At 38.4% G+C, this 27155-nt stretch overlaps 1 protein-coding gene across 3 annotated transcripts in view; it reads left to right on the top strand.

Annotated features, from left to right (window-relative positions):
* Positions 1 to 5272: 5272 nt before the first annotated feature.
* The window catches only part of dgki (diacylglycerol kinase, iota), an 85184-nt gene continuing 63301 nt past the window's right edge, over positions 5273 to 27155 (top strand). For all 3 annotated transcript variants that reach the window (XR_008361460.1, XM_053508628.1, XM_053508629.1), the window contains exon 1: positions 5273 to 5582. Coding sequence is in view for 2 of the 3 variants with exons in the window: in XM_053508628.1 (XP_053364603.1) it covers positions 5377 to 5582 (206 nt within the window). In the remaining variant the exon portion in view is untranslated. The remainder of the gene's footprint in view (positions 5583 to 27155) is intronic.

Here is a 27155-nt window from a genome sequence, read left to right as displayed (position 1 = left end):
TCTTAAAGTTGCTTTAATTTAAAATAGTTGTGAACCAGAAATCAATCCAAACACAAGGCTGAACAGTTAGGGGTCAAGGTTTATGTTTACTGTCAGTGCAGCAGTGTCATTATGGAATTTGAACAAACAAACGTCTTGTCAATATTACAGCCCCTTAACCTCAAAGTTACCCCTGCACTTCGATCAACTGCAATTTCTCTACTGACAAATTATCTTTAAGGCTTATTGGACTGTAGTCTAAAGATACAACAAATATGTTGACATATAATGTATATACTGATGGAATTGTGTGTGTTTTAGTTTTTATTATGACTTATTAAACTAAACATAGTGTTTTAAGGAGAATTGTAATGGCAAGGGACTTTGACCTGTGAGGGGATAAAACAGAAATAATTCAGCCCTGGAACATACCATCCTCAATAAGCCCCTATAGTGCTGTCCTCTTTTATCTGGCTGAGGACTTTAGCAGACAGATGGGCCCTTTTGTCATAAGCTGGCAGCCATCCAAGTTCTATCTGAACTGTTATTGGCTAAGGGATGCTATGTGTCAGGCCAGGCGTTCTGCAGTGTCTTAGATGTTAGCGGTTATGACAAGCGGAATCCAGCATATTCTGCACAGGTCTCAAAAGCTGTGTGTGTGTGTGTGTGTGTGTTTATATATAGTATTCGTCAAAAGTTCAAGAACTATATTTTTATTTTTTTTAAACTATTGAAATAACACATATGACATTATGTATTTAAGTCAACAGTCGGTTGTTATTTTAAGACACAAAGGTCAGCTGTTCTGGAATAGTTCTTGCAAGAACAGTATTGTCAAGTGCATTTGCAAAACACATCAAACACCATGATGAAACAGGCCTAGTTTAAACTCTCAGGCCCATGTGGGCTGGTCATAGGCATCTACTGGTCGTCTACTCCCAGTAGAGTAGAGGGATCAGGTTTGCATTTCACTCCTGTGGCTTATCTCCTTCCTGCTTGGCGGTCATCTCAAATGTCTGTAGAAATGACTCTACGTCATGATTGCAGGATGGTGGAGAGTGATGCACTGATGGCCCCGATAAGTTGAGGCACCCCACCCCTTTTAAATAAGTCTTGGAGCTGGCCATGGTGCTGAAGGGTTTTCTTGGTCTCGTTTCCAGAACGAGTGAGGAGGCTTTCCAGAAGAAGTGATGGACTGTAGGCGAGCCCTCACAATAAATACTGTATGTGCAGTGTGGCAAGTTTTGATAGGTAGTAACAACAACATGAATGCTAGGACACAACCCAGTCTATCCCAGCAGAACATTGCTCAAAGCATTAAACTGCCTTTTCCCCATACTGTATCCTGATGCCATCTCTTCCCCAGGTAAGCAACACACCTGCACCCAGCCATCCACATAATTTTAAGGAAAACATGATTCCTCAGATCAGGCCATCTACTTCCATTGCTACATGGTCCAGTTCTGATGCTCACATGCTCATTTAACGTGCATTATGTGGACACTCTGACCAGTCTGCAGCCTAATACGCAACAAACTGGATGTACTGTCTTTTTTAATGCCTTCCTATTAGAACTGGCATAAACCTTTTCAGCAATTTGAACTAAAGAATTTATAATGTCTACAACATTTTTCTTTTCTAGCCCACTAGAGAATTTCATAACACTTTGCCTTTATATGACCTGATAGTAATGGTTTGGACACAAGCCACACTGCTGGAGTCCATTTATTTATACAATATTTGCTGCCATCACTTATGAATGATCTTTGGATCTTTTTGCTGTTATGAGCTGCTGCAGTCCATCTTAAGCACATCATAATGAGGTTAAAGGTAGATGGAAAGATTTTTTATTTAAGCATGATAGAAATCCATTTTAAACCCTTGTATTGGCTTTGCCACCTAATTCAGTTTTTAGTCAAAGCATAAAACAAGATAATGTGTTAATGTCAACTTTGTTTCTTTGCAATATATATATTTTTATGTTGCATACTGACATTTATAATAAAGAAAAAACAGAATAACTTTACTGCGTACTAAGGTGTTCCATAAATATCACTTGGTGATTCAGTAAAGTACATAAAAAGGTAGATAAAAAGATTTGATCCCAATGACAAACGAAAAAGTAGAGAGTACCACTATTCCTGAGAGTGATACGAATCTCTACTTTTGAATTTTTCATTAAGATGGTATATTTTTATGTGCCTTAAATGATAAATTTGAAAAAATAGTTTCCAGTACATAATGGCACATTAAGGATCACTTTCAAAGCTTGTTAATAGTTGAGTTGTTCCAACAATTGCCTTTTAGAGTCATCCGTAAGGTCCAATATGTACCTTAAATACACCAAACACATGCACCTTCCCAGGTAAAGGACATGTAAAAGATGGAACTTTGATGACATCCACTTTTAGTGTTCACTGATTCATTAAGTATTCAGCAATTTAATTCAGCAATTCAATACCCAGATCACTTGTTAAATCTGTCTATATGGTGTTCCATGTGGTATTCATCATTATTAAGAGGAGATAATGTCCCAGAGAGAGAGAGAGATATCAGTATCTTGTTATCTCAAAGAAATTAAGTCTGAGTGTCTTGCAGTGATTTGCTTGATTCATACAGAGATGGTATATATTTGTAATATGTAAAATATTAGATAATAACAACATGAGCTATGCACAATCCAGACCATGCAAATCACACCTGCATCAACTGACGTCATTTATGTTATGTAATTCAATACAGCAGTAATTTGCAAATTACATAGACACTGGTCTCATGTGGCTGCAGGTGTCTAGGTTTAGATTCTAGTTTGAGAAAAAAAAGGTTATAATGTAAAAACCTGTGTGATTTTACACATAATCTAAATAATAAGAATACTTTGTTTAAACAAAATGACTGGACCAAAAAAAAATTTGTCTAATGTAAGTGTAAAGTCTGCACATATGTTTACTTTTCTTTCAGCTATTCCTCATTGTGCTGACGCTCTGCGGACAGGATGTGTCGTTCAGTCTATGGAAAGCCAAATGGTTCATAAGTGTCTAAGGTGGTTGTCCTTCGAAATAGGCGCACACACTGATTTGGTTGTCAAATGTGCATCGGCGATATGCCATTTGTGCTGCTGTAATATAAATTGAAATTTTAGACAAAAGAGGCATTATTGGAAAATGCATTTAATTTTAACACTTACACTGCCAGAAGAATTAAAATAACTTACAATTATACCAGTAAACTGGTGACAGAATCATGGGCCTCAATCAAGGGCTTATCTATGCCTGTAAGGACCAAAGGTAAGCCCATCTGGTCTAAATGAACAGAAAACCAATTGCTGGAAAAAGTCAACGCTGGCCATGAAAAAAGGCATCAGAACACACAGTGTATAAGTGAACACCAGCCTGCTATATCCAAGGTTTACCAGGCAAAAAGTTAAAGGTTGTTGACCCAGTTTCCAAATTTTCAAGATCTCAATCTGACTGAGAATCCATAAAATGCCCTAGACAAATAAGTTCGACCCATAGAGGCCCCTCCCCAAATCCCACAGGACTCGATGGATCCGCTACAATCAGCCTGGTGCCAGACACTGCGGCACACCCACAGGAGTCTTTAAAAGTCATGCCATAAAGGGGCAGAGGTGCCCAGGTGGCACAAGAAGAACCTATACAATATTGAGCTTAATATTTTGCTTTCCAATGTTATGGCTGATTAGTGTATACTGTATGTCCACACATGCATGGTGATAAAATTCTGAAAAAATTTAGAGGTGAACAAAAAACATTTCATTTTTGAAGATAACAAATAAACAATGTTTTTTTAAATATGACAATATATATTTATTGATTTGTTTGTTATCTATGATCCATGCGTAATATACCCGTGGATATAAACATAGTACATACTGTACAAGTCAGTTTTGATTTTAAAGTGCAAGAAAAAATACATCAGGAAGATAAAATACCCCCGATGCAGAAATAATCCAGGTTCGATTCCCGGCCAGGCTCGATTCCTATCTTTGTCTGCATGGAGTTTGCATGTTCTCCCTGTGTTCGGTGGGATTTATTGTTGATATATCAAGAAGCTTGCGTGGGTTTGAGACTATTGCATTGTAAAAAATACCAATGACTATCAAGTGTATTATTATTATTATTGTTATTATTGTTTATTTGTTTTTTAATCATGAAATGGTCATTTGTGGGATCCTAAGTGGCAGAACAGAAAAGTTTCCGTATTGTCAGGAGATGACAAGTTCTAATACTATCAATGGCACAGTCATCTGTAGTGTCAAGAAAGAAAACTGGCCATGCTCTCTGGGTGTAAGGGGTGACATAGTCTCTCCTTCCTGTCAATCACAGTGTCACTAGACACTTGTGGTCATCCATATGTACAGGAGAGTGGCAAGCTTTCTTCTAAAAATGACACTTTACTTTGACTTCAGCATGAATAACAGTTTGAAAACACGCTTTTCGCTAGCTTTGCATGTGTCTAGATAAAGCAGGTATTAACCTTTTGAGTGTTAGCCTTTACGGTCACTTGTTAGTAGTTGCCTTATGATGGCGTGAGCTGGCTAGTAGGCATGAATCGCCAAATTGTTTATCAACAAAACACAGCAACTCTACTGTTGTATATTTTCATTAATTTCTTAACAAATATGAGAATTATGGCAGTAATTACTATTTATTGCCTAACTGCATTAAATCTAAAATATAAATTATTTAGCCAAATAGTTCATATTGTGTAGTGGTAAAATTTATGCTTATGATTTTTCCTAATTTTTCTGATATCAGTTAGTTTCAGATCACCCACTATCTAATGGTATACTGAGGACTGAAATGATCTTTTTTTTTTTTACAAACCCCAGCCACTGGATGCAGTGCCAGGCCCAAGTCCTGAGAAAATGGGAGGGTTGTGTAAAAAAAGGGCGTCTGGAGTAAAACCTGTGCCAAGTTGTGTCTGGATCGGATGGTCTGCTGTGAAGAGCAAAAACAAACAACAACTTGAGGTTTGTGATACAGGCAAGGCGTAAGGACACCGGCAAAAAAAAAGGGTGACGTGACACGGCGTCGCGTTTTTCTGCCCTGTTTATGAACCGTATGGCTTCCCATATCGAGTGAAGCAGCAGAGCGCTGTTCTGTGCCCTGTTTTCAGTGTCGAGCGATGCTGCGCTGAAGGCTGAGTAGGAATCTCCCACAATGCCCCGTGGAGGCAGCGGCTGGGGATGGATGCTGCCTCCGTGCTGCGGTTAGCCGGTTAGCATCAGTGCAGCGTGCGCTGTCGTCTCCTGCTTCCAGACAGACGCCTGTGAACGGCAAAAGACGTGCGACTTTTAACCGGCCAGTGGCGCTGAACCGCGTGACCTCCGCTTGGACCGGACAGAGAGACAGGGGGTCCAGTGCCGGACGGAGCATGGACCCCCGGACCGCCGGAACGTGTAGGCAGGATGAACGGAGTGAGACCTTCGGCGGTCGCCCCGGAGCTAGCGGCGGGGGAATGAGCGAGCAGCAGCCGGACTGCGAGAGGGACGAGGCGGCCGCGGGCGGCTTCACGGACAGAGAGGAGCCGCTGGAGGACAAAATGAGAGGACTGGCTTTCAGGAAACAGATTTCGTACAGGTGAGTGATTAAAATGGTTCAAGCGAGTCGGGATAATGAAAGAGAGAGAGAGAGAGAGGGAGAATTTAAATAAATTGACATGAGAGAAGGAGAGAGAGAGAGAGAGAGAGTACCCAACACAACCGTTTAAAAGGATACATTGTGTCCGCTGATGTTTCTGTGACATCACCGGGCGAGTTTTCAACAGAAACAAACAAGCAAGCAAACAAACAAACAAACACACTCGCGCGCTGACGAACAGAGGCGCACGTGAACGCGTCTGGACCAGCACTGAGTAATGAATAATTAATAAATGAAGCTTTAATAAAACAACACATGTAGGCTTTAATGCACCGCTGGTGAGAATTCCGCCTTTGGTACAGCTTGTTTTCTGAATATTGATTTCACCCAGTCTGTGTGTGTGTGTGTGTGTGAGAGAGAGAAAGATAGAGAGTGTGCGCGCGCGCGTTTCCGTTTTGACCTCGGCTTTTTAGTAGGTTGTTTAAAGGGATCACATTTAGTCAGACATTCGGAAAAAACAACAGGCGAGTCCCAGCGCTGGTCACCTGGTACACAAAACATGTCATTTTATTAAGTAATAGGATATAATACAATTTATTTCTGCATATTTAAACCAAACATCTCTGTAGGTAGCCCTTTAAACTCAGGGCATTTTTTTTTATAATGAATAATAAATAAACATAGAGCTCAGGATTGTGCAGTATAGAGTCACATATGCTTTTTTTTTTTTTTTTTTTAGCACAAAATAGGCAATTTAGTAAACTGACTTTTATTTAAAACTATAACTGGTTCTAAACTATTTTTTAACTATATAAACACAACTGAGCAGAACATGTAAAAATGGGTTACATGGTCAAAGAAATAACACAGATAAGCATGATAGCATGTTTTTCTGGCTGTTTCTATGACCCAAAAAAGGTTCTACATGTTTTTCATATGTATACCGGTAGTGGTAAAAGTAATAATAACTTTCGTTCTGACATATCAGAAAACCCAAATACCAAATTTGAAGTCTGATGCCTCCACGGTAACACATACAAGCAAATATATATATATATATATATATATATATATATATATATATATATATATATAATCGTCTTTACCCTTTGCTGTGTTGCCGGCACAGATCTGTGCCACTGGGGTTTCAAGAGTTTTAAAGCTATTTACACAATGGACAATATTGACATTTGACAAAATTACATTTTGATTTATCTTCCACATAAATACATTACAGTTGAACTATTACAGTGTGGGGATTTATATTCCTAAGAACTGAAGAAATGTGTAGTTTTTTTAATAATAGCAGTATTGATATATCATATATCATATAATATAAAATCATATATCACATTATATTGCCTTATTATATTGTATACAGCTTAATTGGTAGTTTAATTAAGGAATATTTAAATGAGATATGTTTTTTAGACTTGCTAAGTAATGTCACTGGGGATTGCTATAGCAATTACAGATATACAGTATGAATAAACACCATATCACAAAATGCTACATTCATGTTATGTTCACCCTAAATCTTATTAAGAGGTGCCAGTTCGTAAGGCTTGTTCCTACCAATAATGTACATAGGTTATTCTCCAACTAGGAATTTAATATCTTGCCTAAAACTGCTGCATTTCTCCAAGTCTCTCAAATATTTATTAAAGTTTGAAGGACTTTAAATTTTAATGGAAAGGAAAAAAATTATTAAGGGCTTTAGTAATAAAACACATTATAGTAAAATCTATATTAGACAAATTAGTTGGTAGTTTGTAAAGTATGAAGTAACAAATAAAGTTTTTAAAGCAGCATCTTGTATAATATATGTAGAGGTTAATCTATTAAGGGTACTGTTTAACAAAATAACAAAACCAATATAATTGTTAATAAAATATTTGATCCTCTCCTTATTTCTTCTATTTTTGTGTGTATATTAATAAAAATCTGTAATCTTTAAGCAAAATTTAACTTAAGACCTGGGGAAACCTGAGCAAAGTTTTAGATCATAATTATATTTATTGAAAAAAAAAGGTGATGTAATACCAATTTGGCCTGTGAGGAAAAACGTTTGCAGCCTTAGTTACTACATCCAAAAACTACTGAATTGCGTTGGTAACTGTCTGCACCTGGTCTAGACACCAAAGGATTACTCTAAAACCTGAATCAAATTATCACCTAAATTGACTGTTTTCAAGCATAAAGGTACATAGAAGATATTACCAGAAGTACACTGTATTAAAGTCCAAAGAAATTTCAAAAGAGACAAGTAAGACTCTGGAACCCCACAGATCCACAGTGACAGAGATTATCGACAGACTGAGGAGACTTGTAACAATAGTGAACCATTTCAGAAATAGTCAGCCTTCCAAAATGAGTGGAAGAGCTGATTTATCCAGGAACTCACAGAAGATCCAAGGAGAACATCCAAGGAACTACAGGCCTCTCTTACCTCAGTGAAGATCAGTGGACATCACTTTTCTCTTTTAACAACAATGGGTAGCAATGGCATCTTTAGGAGACTGCCGGGGCAAAAAACACTGCTAGCAACACCAAGGCTAGCAGAGAAAAAACTAAGCCTAATCTGAATGTTGGCACAACACATCCTGATGACCATGAAACCTTTTGGGAAATGTTCTATGAACTGGTGAGTCAAATGTTGAACTGTTTGCCCCCCAAAAAAACCCATTATATCTATGGTCAAGCATGAAGGTGGCTATGTAAAAGTGTAGGGATGCTTTTCTGCCTTAGGGTCAGGGCGACTTGCCATACTGTAATTAAGGTATAAGGATAGATTCTGCTCTCTTCCAGAGAGTCCTCACTCACTCACTTATTTATCATCTATACCGCTTTATCCTGTATTCAGGGTCACAGGGGGCCTAGGGCTTTTCCCAGGAGCCTTAGGGCACGAGGCAGGGTACACCCTGGAGAGGGTGCCAAGGGCACATACTGTACACATACACACTACGGGCACACTACAGGCAATTAATCTGCATATCTTTGAACAGTGGGAGAAAACCAGAGAACATGGAGAAAACCACCAAGCATGGGGAAAACATGCAAACTCCATGGACACAGAGCCTGGCCAGGAAATCGAACCCAGACCCTGGAGGTGCAAGGTTACAGTGCTAACCACTACACCACCGTGCTGCCCCCAAAGAATCCTGAAAAAGAATTTTAGCTTATAAGTTCGTGAGTTGAAGTTTAAGCACAGTTAGATTATGCAGCTAGACAATGATCCCAAACATAAGAAGAAGTCAACTGAATGGAAGAAGAAATCTCTGAATGGCTCAGAAGTCTTGGAGTGGCCTCACTGAGATGCTTAGACAGGAACCGAAAAGAGCAATTCATGCTCACAGACACATGCTCACACTATGGCTGCACTAAAGAAGTTTTTCAAAGAAGAGTGGGCCAAACTCACTGCAGAACAGTTAGATATGACAGAGCAATCTGATTGAACAAAAGACATTGCACAAGTAACAGCACTAGAGATGTTTAACAATATGTCTTACGTTCCACGTGTGCTACTAATTAATTACAATAACTGTTGGTCACAGCATGGGTTACTGTAGGTCTGTACGGTCTGCTATAATGAGGAGAGAGCATTTGCCTGCCAATACCTATATTTAAAACCAGTCACAGAAGGACTTTCAGAACAAAAACACAGCTACACCCAGTCACGAAAGGTTATGTGTTGGCGGAGCAAAATAATCGTCTAAAAAAGAAACAAATGACGGCATTACATCCGTGCTATATCTAACAATACAGCAGTCCCTCTTGTGTGATATTGCTTAATTATTATTTAAAAATTGTGCTTTATTGTTCTTCAGTTTGCCTTTGATTTTATGTAAGATTTTGTGTAACGATCTGACAGTTTTTTTTTTTTTTATGAGACACAAAAAGAGGAAATCAGCATGGAATTGATTATTTGTTTGTTGTTTACTATTGTGTGTTCTTTCTGTCAGAACATCTAGTATGTTTCAACATATCACAGGCAGCCCTAGTCTCACAGAACAATTTACAATCCTGGAGAACAATCTTGCTTTAGATTTGTCATTAAAACGTTTAATGTGCGTGCTGATCCTCAGTTCTGGTGTCCACATTCCGCTGCAGAAATTATTTAAATGTGTTTGTGTGGTTTGAATTGATATAGCTCACCAATTCCAGTCCACTGGAAAGATTGAAGACCTTACAGCATATTGACAAGCATACTGTTCACCCACCTACACATTACACACATTGTCGTTGACTACTGCAAGCCTTAGCGTCAATTGTTTTGGCCCTCACTTGAGGTGCACACACCAGTCCATCTGTCCAGAACTAGTCTAGAGCGCCTGCTAATACATGCTGAAATCCTGTCACTCTCAGAGTCAGCTGGCTAATCCCTAAATTCCATTTGAGTGACTTTCAAGGCTTTTTTCCCACTGCACAATTTAGCACAAGCGTTGGCACCATAAAACCGGGAATTGGTTCCAACCAGACCTAATGATTAATGGAGGGTGGTTGAGAGGGATTGTTTGATGTTCATTGGCTATGCATACAGTACATACTGTATGAGTTGTCATTTTTAAAGCAATATTTCAGAAACGTCATTTTCAAAGGGTCACAGAACAGTTGTTAACCAGACAGTAAATCAGATTTTTGCATGTTGTAATTAACAATAATGGAAACATGCCACACAATCTGCTTTGGAAAGTAAGAAGTGAGAAGAAGATTACTGCGTCTAATCAAGCGTGACCAGTAAACAAAAACCGTTTACAAGAGATGTTGCAGCATAGAAATATCACTGGTTTTATTGTTGACTGAATTGTGAACCTCAGGCACTCGTACAACAAAACAGAGTGTGGTCACACCAGGACTTTTCCCAAACAGCAGACAGCTATTCTTGTCTATTCTTAGAGACCCCTTGCTTATAGTCCTCCTCCCCTTTTGTTAACCAGCTGTCATAGAGAGCAGCGGTCGTCAGGCTGATGTCTCCAGTGCTTGACCAGATCACCCTTGCTTTCTTCTCATAGTCCTGTCTGAGTGTTAATGATCAAAGCCATCTTTAACTCTCTGTTTTCAATCCAGACAACACCATACAATACTAAACCCACATGCAAACACTGTGCAGAAAGCAGACAACACAGGACGGCTTTAAACACGCTAGCTCTCTGATTATATTACATCGTTCATTTTAGTAAGCCCAGCCTTAACCTGAGCAGAGCAAAGGAGGCTTTGAACTTATAATACACAGAGAGATTTTTTTTTTCTTTAAGGAGGGCTGTTAACTCAATTTTTTATTTTGATGTTCAGTCAGAGAAGGATGTTTGGGCTGTGCAGAACAGAAACCCTTGGGCATGGTGGCATTTGCATCACTAAGGAGTAGAGTGCAGTCCTGTTTGTAGATTTTGACACCCTGTCCACATTGCCTCTCTGTTGCTCGTCAAGCTAATAGGTTGTTTAACATGGGCAAGTCTTTACTGGAAAAACAGTGGAAAAAATTATTATGTGTTACGCCTGCCATGAGGAAGGCCTGGGCTCAATTCCCAGCCTGTGCCCAAACCCCCCAGCCGCTGGACGCAGTGCCGGTCCCAAGCCCGGATAAATAGGAAGGTTGCGCCAGGAAGGGCATCCAGCGTAAAACCTGTGCCAAGTTGTTGTGCGGACCAGATATTCCGCTGTGGTGACCCCTTGCCGGGAGTAGCTGAAAGACCACAAACATAATGATTCTTTTCATGTGGCACGGTGGTGTAGTGGTTAGCACTGTCGCCTTGCACCTCCAGGGTCTGGGTTTGATTCCCGGCCAGGCTCGATTCCCGTCTCTGTGTGCATGGAGTTTGCATGTTCTCCCTGTACTTGGGGGGTTTCCTCTGGGTACTCCGGTTTCCTCCCACAGTCCAAAGATATGCAGGTTAGGCTAATTGTCAATCCCAAATTGCCTGTAGTGTATGATTCAGTGTGTGTGTGTGTGCCCTGAGATGGATTAGCACCCTGTCCAGAGTGTACCCTGCCTTGTGCCCTAAGCCTCCTGGGGTAGGCTCCAGGTCCCTGTGACCCTGAATACAGGATAAAGCAGTATAGACGATGAGTGAGTGAGTGATAATGATTCTTTAGTGCAACAATTCACATATCGCCATACTGGCACCAAAATTGTTTCCTTTATTTATTTATGTTAATTTATGCATGAGTAAATTTAATGTGGCAAATGTTGCCATTGTTCTGTAATCCTACAGGTAGTGCACTCTAAACTATTCACTCATTGGTGGACAGCAAAGCATCCATATTGGTAAGAGGGGGGCCAACAAATGTATACACACTCCAATAGTAGTTATCACATTAAATTGAATTATGGAAGCAAAGTATAGTATTATGCCAGTCGAACCATCGTTGATGATATTGTGTGATGTAAGAAGAGAGGCATATATTTTTTATGTTAAAGTGTTTAAATTTCATTGATTTCCTATGATTTGCTTAGTTTGTTTAGGATTGTAACAAAATAAAAAACAAAAACATGATATTTATAAAATTTTTATACTTTGAGAATCGCAGTACAAATCGGATCAACACCTAGGTATTGTAATATTGTATCGACTGGTACCTAGAGATTCCCATCCCTAATCTTTACTATACTTGTGTGCTTGTTACAGTAGCTTTGTTATGGAGTAGAATTTAGGGATGGCTGAATTTCTCAAACATTTAAACTACAGACTTCACAAAATTAATGAATTAAAGACCTTATAACTTAATAATTAATATTTAGTTTAAAGAAAAGCATTGCCAGCAGGAATTTCTCGTCATCAAAATGTCGTGGTGACCCTTATTTGGCAACATTACAGACTTACAGTTACATATACAGACTTACAGACGTTACAGACAACGTTGGTATCCAGCTTTGCTGAAATTATGTCAGAACAATGTTGACTACATGGCGATAGAATAGAGAATGCCCCTAACACAATGTTTGCAATTTTATACCAAAACATTGGCCTGAACAGTGCTTAAACTCTGATCACTACAGGGGGAGTTCTGCAGCTAACCACTGGACCACTACCTTGCATGGAGTTGAAGCTTGTAAATACGTGTACATAATAACGAGCACCACACACGTCATTTTACAATACAATAATATGTCAGCTAGTTTGCAAATCATGTTAGAATTTCCAAAAGAAAATACAACAGGTAACATATGCGACACATGAGATATATCCGCTGTGCGCAGGGGAAGCCTGTTGTGTCTGTCCAAATCTCTGATCAGAAATCTGAAACACGTGGTCGGGTGTTGTGCAAATGGATGGCAATCAACATAAATACTGCAATAAATGCTAAAATTATTTTTTAAGGTTTTATTTTTATTTTGTGTTTGAGTCATTTATTCAATGTAATTAAAAGTCATTCTAGGGAAAAAAAACCAACAACAACAACAACGCTGTCCTAACATGATCCCGATGTTAAATGTCACTGCAATGTTGTTACAACCAAATTACTTCTAAGTGTTAGGGTTAAGTGTTACTAAGTGTTAGAGTTCCTGCTGGGATATGTTTAAAACCGGACCATATAACCTTTTTTTTTTAATGCTCTTAACAACGAGTTGAACGTGGGAATAGAACAGTTTAGCGATTCCAATTACGAAGACCCACTGCAACGCAATTGTTTTAGTTGCTCGACAGAAATGCCATAACGATGAGCTCTTTATGAAACGAATAGTTATGTATCACATAGAGTATAAATAATGAGCACTTCTACAGTATAAAGCCCACCAAACAATTTTCTGTGAATATAGAAAGGCTTTGTGATTTCTTTGAGAAAGGCTTTGTATTAATGTCTTACTGCAAATAAAGGTAATGTTGCACTGTTAATGTACAAAAAAAAGTTGTGGTTAAAAATCAAACATTTAATAATCAATAAGTTACATAGCATTTCAATGCTTATTAAATTCTTTTAGTAGTTTTTTACTACTTTTAGAATGCTATCTGTTTGAGACAAATCAGAGACGTTTAAGTTACTTAAGGTATTGAATTTCATAGATTGGGAAAATTGCAATGCCCAAAATGAATTTGAATCAGAAAGACAGTCTAACTTGATTAACAATTCTATTCTATCTTTGAGTCTCAAGCACAACAAATTTTACAATATTGAGAGGTGATCATAAGTGAAACTGGGGAGAGCAGCTGCCTGCCAAAACCCACATTGATAACCCGTCACTGTAGCACCTTCAACAAAAAAAACATATCTGATAATGTTATGTCATCTTGTCTACAAAGTAACTGTCATTCTGAATTGCCTTTGAACGATCTATTATTTCTACTGTACAGTATTATTATATAGATATCCAACAATATTTCATTACTGCTACTTGAGGTGAACATTGGCTTACGCCAGTGCTCTGAAAGGTTCATGACTCCGCTCACCATTTTGTTATGGCTAATTTGATCTATAAATCTTATAAGCTTTTACTACAAGGCTGAACCCCAAATCCCTCTCTAACCCCTAAACAAGGGCACTGCACAGTGTGTGAAACAAGGTTTTGTTCTCCGTTTATGCAGTAGGTAAATATACCGTGCATATAGTTATAAACTACTGTATACAGACAAATAAAGTTTGAACACAGAAGTAAGGCAACAGGGAAAATAGCGGCTGGAGATAATCTTTAAGTAGCACTTGACACCCTAAAAGGCTTCACTCCATGTAATTGTGCATAACAGATACGTTCTTGCTCCTTGCTTAAGTAATCACACAAGCAGCAGTTCAGGATTTATTATACACGTTTCCTTATAGAGAGAATTTAATATCCCTTAATTGTGACCTTGCCATCAATTGGAAAGTGTGTCTGATTACCTTACTCTGAGGTGTGAGATGTTAGAGCCTGAATGTTGGTCCTGCACAGTATACTGCAGCATGGGAAAGTGGGTTTAATAATTTATTACTTACAAGTGTTGTCTCTTATCAGTCCAAGTTTAATGAGGCCCCTGGTGCATTATACCATCTCTCAAATCGATTACAATGCTCGTGTTTGGCGCAGGTTTTCAGCAGAAATGTGGAGCTTCTTCCTGTAGGCGCAGTGCCCAGGTTAAAGGTCACTCCACTTGGATTTGGTTGGCCATCTTTTTTTTTTTTTTTCGCTGCCAGTGCTTTCTGTTTTATTTTTGGACTGGCAATGGAGTGAGTGTGAATAGCAGACAGTAACTACGTTTTAAGTGTATATTTGTACATGTTGTGAGTACAGTAAGTGAGATAACTAGGAGGAGGTGTAAATCATGTGCTTATCACACAGACTTGCTCTACTCTAACACTCTATCACTCGTTTTTTAAGTAGTTTGTGAAAATAATTTGCTTTTTACATTATATGCTCACAACATAATGTTAGAATCTACAGTATAAAGTGATGTACAGTATGTGGTTAATAAAATAGAAAAACACTGAGTGTTAAAAATGACTTACTTATTAAGTACTAATGTTTTTTAGTGTATTAGGTGCATAATTTAAAAAACATGTCTGAAAATATTCAAAAATCAAGTCATGACTGACATAAATTTTTCTTTATTTAGGAATACAGTGGAACCTCGGATTGCGAGTAACACGGTTTGTGTGCGTTCTGCAAGACGAGCAAAGATTAAAAAAAAAATTTTATTTAGAAAACAAACAAGTCTTGGTTTACGAGTACCGAGTATCATGTATCACGCATGCGCTTCATGCTTTTTTCTCTTTCTTGTGCCCCGGAATTGTGGGTAATTTTCTCCCCCTGCTGGGTCTTAGTGCTTGTCTCTCACTGGTATAATGAACACCCGTGCACGTGTGTACTGTTTACTATAACACTGTGATCATGTGTGTGTGCTAAAAAACATATTTTGTGTGTAAACAAAAGCAAGTCTCATTAGAGAGGTTAAAGATACATCTCTCTTTGCTTAAGGCACAGTCTGCTCTTTGTGTCTGTGTGCGCACACATGTGCACACATACACACACACACACAGCGCCTGCGTGCACAAACATAAACACTTTTTTTAAGGGTAAAGTGCAGGATAATTTGTTTTATTTTTATTTTATATTTTGTGTTAATTATTTTTATGTAATTATTATTTGGGGCTGTGGAACTAATAATGAATACGTTTTCATTATTTTTTATGGGAATATTTGATTTTGTTTACATTTTACATTGCATTTGATTATGCTCATAATCCAGGGTTCCACTGTACATTTAGGAGTAATGTTATACTTAAACTTTAACACACCATCACTTCAACTCTTTCACTTTTTCTGTGTGTACGTGTGTGTGTGTGTTTCTACTTTGTATATGTCTGAGAGTCTGTTTAATGGGCGGCCAGTTTACATACCATGGCTTGGACCAAATGTGCCTAAAATCTAGAAGCAAATAAAAAGGTACTGTATCATTTAGGTTTTTCAGGTTAGGGATAGTGTTTAAGAGTAACACTTATTAGCTGTTTTAATAATTACTGATAATTTTCTCTCTCACTCCTTTCTAAATTACTTTTTATGATGAAGATTTCTTTGACATTGCCATGTGGGTGTCTGTTCATTTGCTGCTCGATGAAGGAGAAATGGCCACGTCAGTATTTCCTGATGATATACATACTGTACATACACACAAATTACTATAATCTCTTTTTTAAAACAGAGACCGGCCTGCTGAGCACTTTTATAAAACACCACTGTTCCTTTTTTTTCTTTTTCTTTTTCCTTTTTCTTTTTTGCCTGGACTTCATAAGGCACTCTGATGAGACACATTAAAAGGATTGGTTCCATCCTTATTAGGCTTATGACTGTAAGCCTAATAAGGACGGAACCAATGATCTCCAGGCAATGATCCATCCATTATGTCTTTCCTGCTGGGACCGGTGACTACCAGTAATGCTCTCCCAGTCTTGCTCTCTATACATATATTCGAGTGTGTGTGTGTGTGAAAATGTGTGTGTGTGTGTGCGTCTTTCTCTCCTGGAGTCCTCTCTCCTTCTCCGTTTGCCTAGGCAAATTCATCTTGGCTCTGTTGCAGAAGCTCAAATCCTGCACCTGGTGTTCTGGCATAAGAGCACCTGCAGACAACGGCGCTACTGGAGGTGCAAGCAACTCAATCCCATCCATCTCTCCTTCACTCCTTCCATTTCTGCCCCCCTCTGCATGTGCCACTCTTGTACCCTGCAGTTCTGGGACAACAGCTCTGCTCCGCATCACTTAGCGCTTTAAAAGTGCTGTGAAATGTCTCACGGGATGGAAAGCACTTGTTTATGTTGTTGTTATTGTGCTCTGGCTATGAGGCAGCAGTGTCTGGCCTGGTGTTATCCTCTTGCTCGATTAACGTGATGCATTTTTAAAAATGAGAGCCAACTTTTTTTTTTCCCCTTTCAGCAGCAGATGGCCTCTGGATTGTGTTAAAGTGCTATGTTCAATGAAGGCGCACAGGGAAGGTGTCAGTGCCAAAATGGTGGCTTTCTTTATGTAATCCTGGATATCCGCGCTGCTAATCGCATTGCAAAATGAAAACTCATAGAGAGAGAGACAAGAGATATGGAAGCAAATAGGGAGATAGAGAGAGATAGATAGAGCGAGGGAAAGCGTTTGTTTGCTGACAGAAATGTTAAGAAGCAAAACTCTTCATAGCTAGCACCCACACACTTTTTTTTTATTTTATTTTTTTTCTCATATATGTCAATAGCAGTGATGAAACCACCCTAAAAATAACCGGTAACTAGGCTTAAGTTCATGAAGCTCAAAATATTGAAGTAGGAACATTTTACACAGTGTTTTATGTGTCAAATTTGAATACTTCTTAGGTATTCTTTAATACTTTCTTATAAAGTTTATGTAATTGAATTTTAGTGTGCTTTATTTCTTTTTTCTGTTATTTTGCTGAAACTTTTGGTAAATATAACTTTTTTTTTTTTTACTTTTGGTACTGTCACAGTTTTCCAATTTGATTTCCTGTTAGTGACCATAAAACCTGATACTAATGTAGTGTAAGTAGTTCATGTGTGGTTACAAGAGCCTAACGTTTACTAGGCTAGCTCGATGTCAGTCTGACTCTACAGTCTCTCATTTATATATTAAAAGAGGAAATACATATTAACATATTAGACTTTTGTAGCCAACTTTCCTTTTAAACTGTAAAATAAATTCCAGATTTAAACAGTACAGTAATCTTTAATGCACATAGTACAGTTAAGTGTTAGGCTTATAATTTACATTTTTACAAATATACTGTATACTTTTACTTGGAGCTATATACCTTTTTATTCAATCAGGGTTTCACTCGTACTAATATATCAGTAAACACAAGACACTGTTGTAAAGCATTTGTGGATTCATATTGATTTTGCATCATAATATAATTTATAGCGCTGTATTTAATAGGTTTTAATACACTGCCTAGTCAAAAAAGTCCCACACTCTAAGATTTCATTCAGTTACATTTAGCTTCGATAACAGCCCACAATTTGGTGGCCAGTTCATGTGTGAAAATGATTCCTCACGCTTCACTGTTTGAGTCCTGTGAGAATATGAGCAATATGCCTGTTCCATCAGGGAAGAAAAACTCTATAGTTGTGATACCCTGGGCATTCAGTACAATCAGGTCATAAGCTGACCTCATTCTATTGGCACCGTAAACCAACTGAAGCAACCCCAGATCGTAACACTACAACAGTCAACAGTGGCCTGATGGGTGCATCACTTCATGTGCTTCTCCTCTCACTCTAATGGACCCATCACTGTGAAATAGGGTCAGTTCGGACTCATCAGACCTCATGACCCTTTTGCATTGCTCAAAAATACAATCTTAATAATTCTTAGCAAATTTAATAGTTTTTTTTCTGAATAGTCTTACTAAGAAGTGGGCAAACAGCTGTTTAGTCCCAATCTAATTCCTAATCTTACTTTCACGATTCAACACAGCTGTGATAACTATTGTCAGTTTTTTTTTTTACCATGCATCTTGGTAAGCATTAAAGTGATGTTCATCATTTTTTTCTTATCACATTTTTTTCCGTAAAGTTGTTTTAATAATGTGTAGGACACTTTATAACCCAATTCCAATTTCAAATCCCCTTTATGCAGGTAAATAATTTGAACCTTCTGAAGTCCTGAAGGTGACTTTTTTTGTCCAGGCAATGTAGTTTCCAGAGTTACTGTACTTTGAAGCACTACATGAAAACTGTGCTAATATGACAGCAACCATAAAGTGGAACATAAAACACTTTTATCAAGTTTATAAAGGAAATCAGAGCATTATACACACAACTTTAGCCCTCAATATTTAACCTAAACTTGTGACCTTGACCTGGTTATGGAATTGTAGAGCAGCACATCACATCACATCATCACGTGACTTATCATGTTTGATTCTTTTCCCTCCTTATAAAGCCATAAGTACAGTACCTTCACACGCCTTCATACACACCACAGCCAGGTGTCCTCCGACACACACACACACACACACACACACTGACACCTAGAACACAGTATACCTATTAATGTAAGGTCTTTACATTAATTAAAGACCTTTAGTAGATTGCATGACGGAGAGCCTGAGCTTTATTCATGATCCTAGTGTGAGGTGTAATTTAACCGATTGCTTGGAAAGCAGCAGGTAATCTGACCTGCTGAAAGGGAAGTATGGCTTCATGCTTGTTCATCCGATTTTAAAGGTTTTAACTGTGTTTTTACGTTTATACAAGAGTTTGGCAGCATCATTCTATTTTGACAGTCTGGGGACGTGGACCCCCCACTTTCTTTAATGACAGCTGCAAAAGAAATATACAATTTCTCGCACTGAGTTCGTGCAACAATTGAAACATTTACCTAGTTAAATAGTGAGGCCAAAGAGCTCAGTAGCGGTAAGCCTTCTGTAGACGGGAGTAATCTGACTGAGCACACAGCTTCTGTGTGTGTTTCCACTGGTACACATCATCCCACTGTCATCCTCTCTCAGCACTAATTATAGCACGTCCCTTATGTTCTCCAGCTGTGGTCTGGGAGTTCGTGCCTGTTTGTGTGTGTGTGTGTCTGTTATTTGTGTGGGTTTAGCCTGCTTGACTGATAGCACAGGTTTATGGTAGCCTTACTTAAAAATGATTAATTCAATTAGGCAGCTAGGATCTCAGGTGGAAAAGCTGTATCTGGAGAGTGTGATGTCGCTCTCCAAGGGCTAGAGAAGGCCTTAGGTGCAAAACAAATGCAAGCTCTCTGGTGCAAGGACCTGGTCCATACTACTGATCTGTTAACAGTTTTTTAATTTATACCTTTTTAGAAAGTGGCTGTGGGTTTCTTAATGGGCCTTTCACATTCTAATCAAATACGTCGATTGGCAACAAAGTTCATTCAACATTGAACAAGTGTATGAGAGTGTATGTGGTGTTCTTAGATGTACAGTATAAACATCCCATCCAGGGTGTGTTCCTGAGAATAGTTATGTATTCACTGTGATCCCGACTAGAGTAATGTGTTACTAAAGATTAAGAATTATGGGATGTTTGTCTGAAATCTGACATGTGACATGCACAGTATCTGAAATCTTGAAAATAATATAATGGACCCAAATTATCTATGCGAATATTTAAGAAAAATATTCTGGGTTTACTCTTTGCCCATAGACTGACCCAATGTGTCCAGTAATTTCTTCTGAACATGAGACAATAACATGTGTGTTGGTTATTAATTATGTCATCTTATCTCCAGCTTAATGTGAATATTATGCTCTGTTTTAGGTTTTGCTCTGCTGTCTGGCCATAATCCATAATAAACCTAAACCTCAGGCTGCCTGTAGTGTCATCTAATAAATGAAAGAGTTACACAGCAGATTAGAACAAAATTTTTCAAATAAGAGCGTTATTTAAGATGACTATTTATTTAACTGCAACTAGACCCTCATCTGCTCTAAAATATGAATATCAACTGTCTCAAGAGTGCACGAGGACACAAGTGTGCCCTTATGCAAATGAGACTGAACAACAGCTCGTAGATTCCTTTAAAATTTGCATTCAGATTTTTAAAGAGTCTTTTCAAATATTAATGGGCCTTTTATTTTACCCTGTTACACAACAGAATGAATATTAGAAGTCCAACTAGAGACTATTAATTTTTATTTAAAGCATACTGCTGTATAAAGTTTCTATGTTCTAGATTCTATAAATCTATTATGAAGTTGCATTCCAAGTGGAATCTATCTGGAATCTGCAAAGAAGATTACTAAAACCTAATGATGCACTGATTGCAAATTTCTTGGCCAATACCATAAAAAAGATTTTTTTTTAAGGACTACAATTGTAAATATACGCAAATGCTTTTGTAACTTTTTTTTTGATAAAAAAATATTTTTTACAAAACTGCACAAGGTTTCAGGACTTTCCTTATGTTGCTGGTTGGAGCTTTTTTGTACGAATCAACCATTCAATCAATCATTCACTCTAGCTTCAGAAAAGCTCCTCTAAGATTGTAGTGCAACCTCGCTGGCTCTGTGGCAGCCAAGACAGATTCATCTTCACGTTTTTTAAGAATAAAACCCAACAGAAAAAGGCTACTAGTGATGTGTCGTTCCGTCGGTTATGTACAGGAAACAGAAATGAGTAGTTACTGTACCTTTGAGTCTTCTAGTCCGAGTCGTTCGTTTTTTTGTCACGTGACTCCCATAGACGCTACGCAGTGAAGTAGATTTAAAAGAACGAACGACTCAGCCTACAAGACTCGCGAGAAGAACCGCTCAATTCTGTTTCCTGTGTACTGCACTGCATAGCGTCTGTAAGATTCACGTGACAAAAAAACGAACGATTCGGACCAGAAGATATGAAAGGTGAACTGCTCATTCTGTTTATCATAATAAGTCCTTAGCTGCATTGTAATATTTACATTACTGGAACTATAGCCAAGATTTGTGTATGTACACGTGTTAGGGTCTGTTCATTGAAAATAATTATTTCTGATTTAAAGAACGAAATGAACTTAATGACTCTAAAAAAGATAGATTCATTTTCTTGAACGAGATTCAAAGAACTGAGTCACTTAAATGATTCAAACTTCCCATCGCTTAAGGCTACCATGTGCTTCCTCTGAGACAAGAGCTTTATTAACTGCTGCACATGCACTGTTAGGGGTGGGGAAAAGAAGCACAGGAGCTCATAATTGGCTAGTGCGGCTATGATTGATGTGATTCTCCCCCTGAGCTCACAGCCAACCTGCTCCCAAGACTCCTGGCTACAGATGTTTTAAGCAGCATTCGAACTTGCATTGCTGGATGACACAGCAAATGTTTTTCTGTTGCACAATTCAGCAGCATGTGTAAGCCAGTCATGGACAATCAAGCTAAATTCTGGCCCGTCATCCTCCTGTGCATTTTTACATTTCATTGGAGGTACTGAATAGCACGTTTTAACCTGAATATCTGAGTAATAAGCTAGTGCTGATAAGGAAAAGGAAGTGCTCATACGGATAAGGAGAAGGACTGAATGCGGATGTAGGGCTCACTCAGGGGGTCGAGCTTTATTTAGCACAGAATGCAGCAAGCAGTCTGTGTGATATTTGTGAGTGTTGGAGTCAAGCTTGTGACAATGCAGGTTTAAAGAGCAGCATCAGAAACTACTCTTTCCTGTGGATCATCGAAGGCCTGAGCTCCACTCCTCCCCTGTCATGGTGGCGCAACTATTTCGAGCAGATGGAGAGGTCAGATACAGGAGAGAAGTGCGCTTCCGATGCCTCCCACGCACACAGCACCCAACAAGGTTAATTATGGAGGTGTCAGCAGTCAGAAAAGAGGAGGAAAGAGAGAAAGAGAAAGAGAAGAAGAGAGAAAGGAGGTTCATCTACAGGCAGCCTCCTACGTAAACTGCAAATGATGCTCCTAATCTCTCACTCTCTTTTTCTCACTTTCTTTTTCTCTCTCTCTCTCTCTCTCTCTCTCTCTCTTTCTCACACACACACACACACACACACACAAACACACAAAAGCGCAGGCCGTCACGGATAGATGTAATTTTACACTCCGTTCCCACACTCTCCCACTCGCTTGACATTGTGCTCACTGATACACAGCGGCACCGCAGCAAACACACACACGCACACGCACACACACACACACACACACACACATGCATAAGATTCTGTCACATGCAGAGTGAGATATTATCACAATTCACTACATGCGGAGAAACACACACTTACATCAGATAGCTGACTTTTATATGATCACATTCTCGTGACTGATGTGTGTGTGTGTGTGTGTGTGTTTGTGTGTGTGTGTGAATGTAAGTGGTTATTTTTCATCCTTTTCTGAAAGGGTTACCAAATCAAATATTATTAATCATAGATAATGTCTTTAATTTGTCACCGATATAACCATGCAGGCTGAAAGGCTGATGTTTAAATATGTACGGAAATACAATAAGGGAAATACACTCAGTATAATATTGACTGAATATAACTGAATTCGATGAATATTTGTGTATCACATTTATGTCCAGAATGTATTGCATTTCTGTCACACTCCAGTGATCGGTCCATTGGCACAGTTTTTAACATCAGGACTCAGGATTAACAGCTCACTTCTACAGAAATATCTCTCCAGCAGTTCAGAACACACAGCATCTTAAGTTCTCTTTATACAGTCAGATGTATGCAGATTACAATCGCTTTCTCGAAGAGTTGGCACTAGAAGTCGATTGGATCCACACAGAGGGCTTTCACCTACCTGACCTGTTGCACCAAAGAGGCAGATTTTGCCGACTATGACCCACAGTTTAGTGTCTTTTTTATAGATTGAAAACAAATGAACTCAACTGTTATTTTACTTATTCAAAATAAAATTAAAGTAGTGTGGACCCTACTGTGTGGGTTTCATTACATTAATATCCAACTAATTAATGTCGTTTAAAAACTAAAGTTCTTTAATTAATTAGTACAATAAACAGATAATGATTGATAAGACTTTTAATCATGTGAACATAATTATATAGAACCGTATGATACTAACGTTTTTATTGGTAACTTTACTTGTATCGGATGCCACTCCATCACAGGGCACCGAGCAACTCTGCCAGAGTGTCTCTTTTGGATCACTTTAGCCGGACTCAGGCCCGGATAAATGAAGAGGGTTGAAATTGTGACAGTAAAAAATAAAAAATAAAAATTCTTTAAAAAAAAAACTAACTAACTAACATTAACTAATTAACACTAGCTTCTATGTTCCTTTTGTATTTTATCTATTTATTTTATTTTTCTTTATTATACAATTAACAAAAGCAAAACAGGCCTCTAACACTAGCTTGTTCTTTTCTTTTTCTATTCTATTTCATTTCATTTAATTCATCACATTATAATAATAATAATAATAATAATAAAAACCTTGCTATATGCACTGTGTTAAGCTAACTGAGACTTGTTATAGCACTTCAAATTCAAATTTGCTGAATCAGTCCTCTACAAACTATACTGTATATTGAAAAAAACATGCATTCTTTCATTCTTATTTTTTTTTTAAACTTTACTGTTTAATTTAGAAGTTTAGTGAGTCTAAGCAGATGTAGTGTTTTAGTCTATCAGTACGGTTTGGTAGAAACCGTATGAATTTATGCCTACTTTGCTTTTGCATGGTAAGATTGACATTTGTGTGGAATTGCCCTGCAATTTGTTTTGGTCTGTCCATTTATCTTCTGGTCTTTTTTCTTCTTCTATTATTCTTCTTTTCTGTTGCTCACAGTGAAAAAGATGTGGCCTTCCTACTGTCAGTCTTAAAGAATGAGATGTGTTCTCTATGTCTACCAGTTCAATAGAAGAAGGCATGGCCTCTACCTGTCAGGCTGTGTGATGTATATGTGGTCTCTGTGTTTGTCAGTATCAAGGAAGGAGGCTGGTCCTTGTGCTTGTTAGTTGAAATAAATGAAGGTGTGTCATGTGTGCTTGTCAGTAACAGTAATGGAGGTGTGGGCTCAAAACCCACCATTTAAACACGCAAGTCTAAACTTGCATGGCGGCTAAACTCATAATTCCCAATGTGGAAGTGTGGCCTCTGTCCATTATTCTCAGTAAAGGAGGAATAATAATAAATTTGATTATTTGTTCCATGTACCTTATAGCACAGTAGAATGATTTTTTTCACAAAGTCCAGTTAGGAATCTGTGTGTCAGACAGGATACAGCACCCATGGAGCAGTTAGGGTTAAGGGCTTTGCTCAAAGGCCCAACAGTGGCACCTTGACAGTGATGGGTCTTGAACCTCCAACCTTCTGATCAGTAACCTATAGCCTTAACTGTTTGAGCCATCACTGCCCTTAATCTGGTAAAGGAGGCATGGACCCAAACTAGTTGTTTCCAGTAAAGGGGACAAGGCCTCTAGACCTACAGTACATTTACAAGTAAAGTAGACATGGCCTGTAAACCAAAAGTTTCCTGTGAAGGAAGGGCAGAGTCTAAACCCAATATTTCCTGTGAAGGAAGTGTGATCACTAAACCTCCACCCCCAGGAAAAAAGGGACATGGCCTTTAAAACCCAACCCTCCCAGTGAGCTTTAAACTTACTGGTACCATCAAAAGTGGTGTGGCCAATCAAGGACATGAAACTTGGTGTTGGGCAGGGGGCATGGTTTCTGCGTTTATTACAGTATATCTTATGCAAAGGGTCTGGCCCTTGTAATTATCAATCCTAATAAAGATGGATTGGCCTTGGTAATTATCAGTCTTAATAATGGAGGTGAGACCTCTGTGCCTGCGAGTCCACTGATAAAGGCGTGGCCTTTGTGCTTGTCAGTTCTATTGACGGATGTGTGGCCTTTGTGCCTTCTAGTCCCAGGGGAAAAGGCATGGCATTTGTTCTTGCAAGTGGCCATGGTACAATGATGAACTGCTTTCTGTCATATTCCACCCAGCTGTATGACCCATTAGATTGATGCAAAATCATTCTGTATATCGTCCCCATCCTTTTCGCCATCATCATCATCATCATCATCCTCTATGTTTCACACTTAATTTTTCACACTGCATTCAAACGAGTGAACAATAAAGCAATCAGGAGCTGAAGTCAAGCATTAACATAAGCCTCATGGAATGGACAAAACAGAGTTAGATCCTGATGGCAATTAAAAGCATGCAAATGATTGTTGCAAAGACAGAAACACCCACAACCCCTATCCAATTGAGCCGAGGAATGTAGGACAGTGGGAGAGCAGTGTAGTCATATTCCTCTCTCTCTCTCTCTCTCTCTCTCTCTCTCTGTCTCTCTCACTGAAGGACAAAACACCTGTAAGCCACAGCATGCGGTCTGCTGAGAAATGAGGAAACATTCTTTATTTGTCACATATACTTTACAGCACAGTGATGCAGGGCGTTAACCCACTGAGCTACACCTGCCCAAAAAACTGTGCATGACCAACGAAAATTAAGACAGAGAGAATGAAAGGCATGAAGAGAGATGTTTGGAAAAAGAAAGCAAAGGTTAAAAGCCTGGAGACCTAAGAGTTTCCTAAGAGAGATTGAGATAAAGAGATATCTTGCATACTGTCAACTTTTTAACCATCGTCCTCCACACATCAAACCCATACTCATGGCTCCATGTCTGTATGTGTGTACATGTGTATGTAGACAGACATGCAAGAACTTCATATTGGAATAAATATACTGTATCTATAAGCATGCATATAAAAATTTCAATGAAGTTTTTTTTAGATTTGATTTTCAAAAAGGCTGGATTGTTGTGTAGACTGTCCCACAGAATAAAAGAAGGCATAAAACATCAACACATGTTTAATCTGGGTTTTCTGAAAAACATCTTGATGCTGTTGAGAGATCTGTTGAGAACAATAAAGGCCTAGGAGAATTGTTGCTCTTAAAGCCACTTAAGGAAAGTCAACAAGTATTTATAATACATTAATAGCTGAACATTACTTACTTGCTGCATCTCTCAACACATTTTGGTGCACACATGTTTTTTTTCATAAAACTTACATGGCTGTGTATGTCTGCTGTGCCTGAGTGAGACTTATGATTATGTTCATACTGCGGTAAATATTATGAGGAATTTGTTATGAGGCAGGAAGAGATGGAGAGGTTGTTGGCTGTCATATCACCTAGTCTCATTTTTTATTATGCACTCTACATTTGAATTTTTTATGCAATATATAATACATAATATATAACATATTGTAAACTCTGAAACCCTGATGGATCGGGTTCATCAAAGCTTCCCAGCAGGAATGTTTGGTTGTAAAAAACATTGTGGTGATGTTAATTTGTTGATGTTGGGACAAAGTTGTTATCAGGTTGTTTTTGAAAGTTAGAATTACTCTGATGAAAAGACGGCAGAACAATACTGACGATGTGATAATGAAGGCCCCTACCATAATGTTGCAAAACAACTTCCGTACCAATTTAATACCAGAACATTAAGACTCTGATTACCGCGGTGGGAGCACTGCATGCTAACCACTGGACCATTAGGGAGCATGCAGTTAACACTTGTAAATGACAAGCACAGAACAAGAAATGCACAAACATCTTACGGTACAGTAATTTGGGAGCTAACGTGCACCTCACGGTAATATTTTCAAAAGGTGGTGTGTGGTCAGACGTTTTGCGAATCCTTGTTAATCAGCATACTGTAAATGATCC

This window comes from Clarias gariepinus, chromosome 12, assembly GCF_024256425.1.
Source record: "Clarias gariepinus isolate MV-2021 ecotype Netherlands chromosome 12, CGAR_prim_01v2, whole genome shotgun sequence".
Classification (NCBI taxonomy): domain Eukaryota; kingdom Metazoa; phylum Chordata; class Actinopteri; order Siluriformes; family Clariidae; genus Clarias; species Clarias gariepinus.
This window is presented reverse-complemented; position numbering and strand designations above follow the sequence as displayed.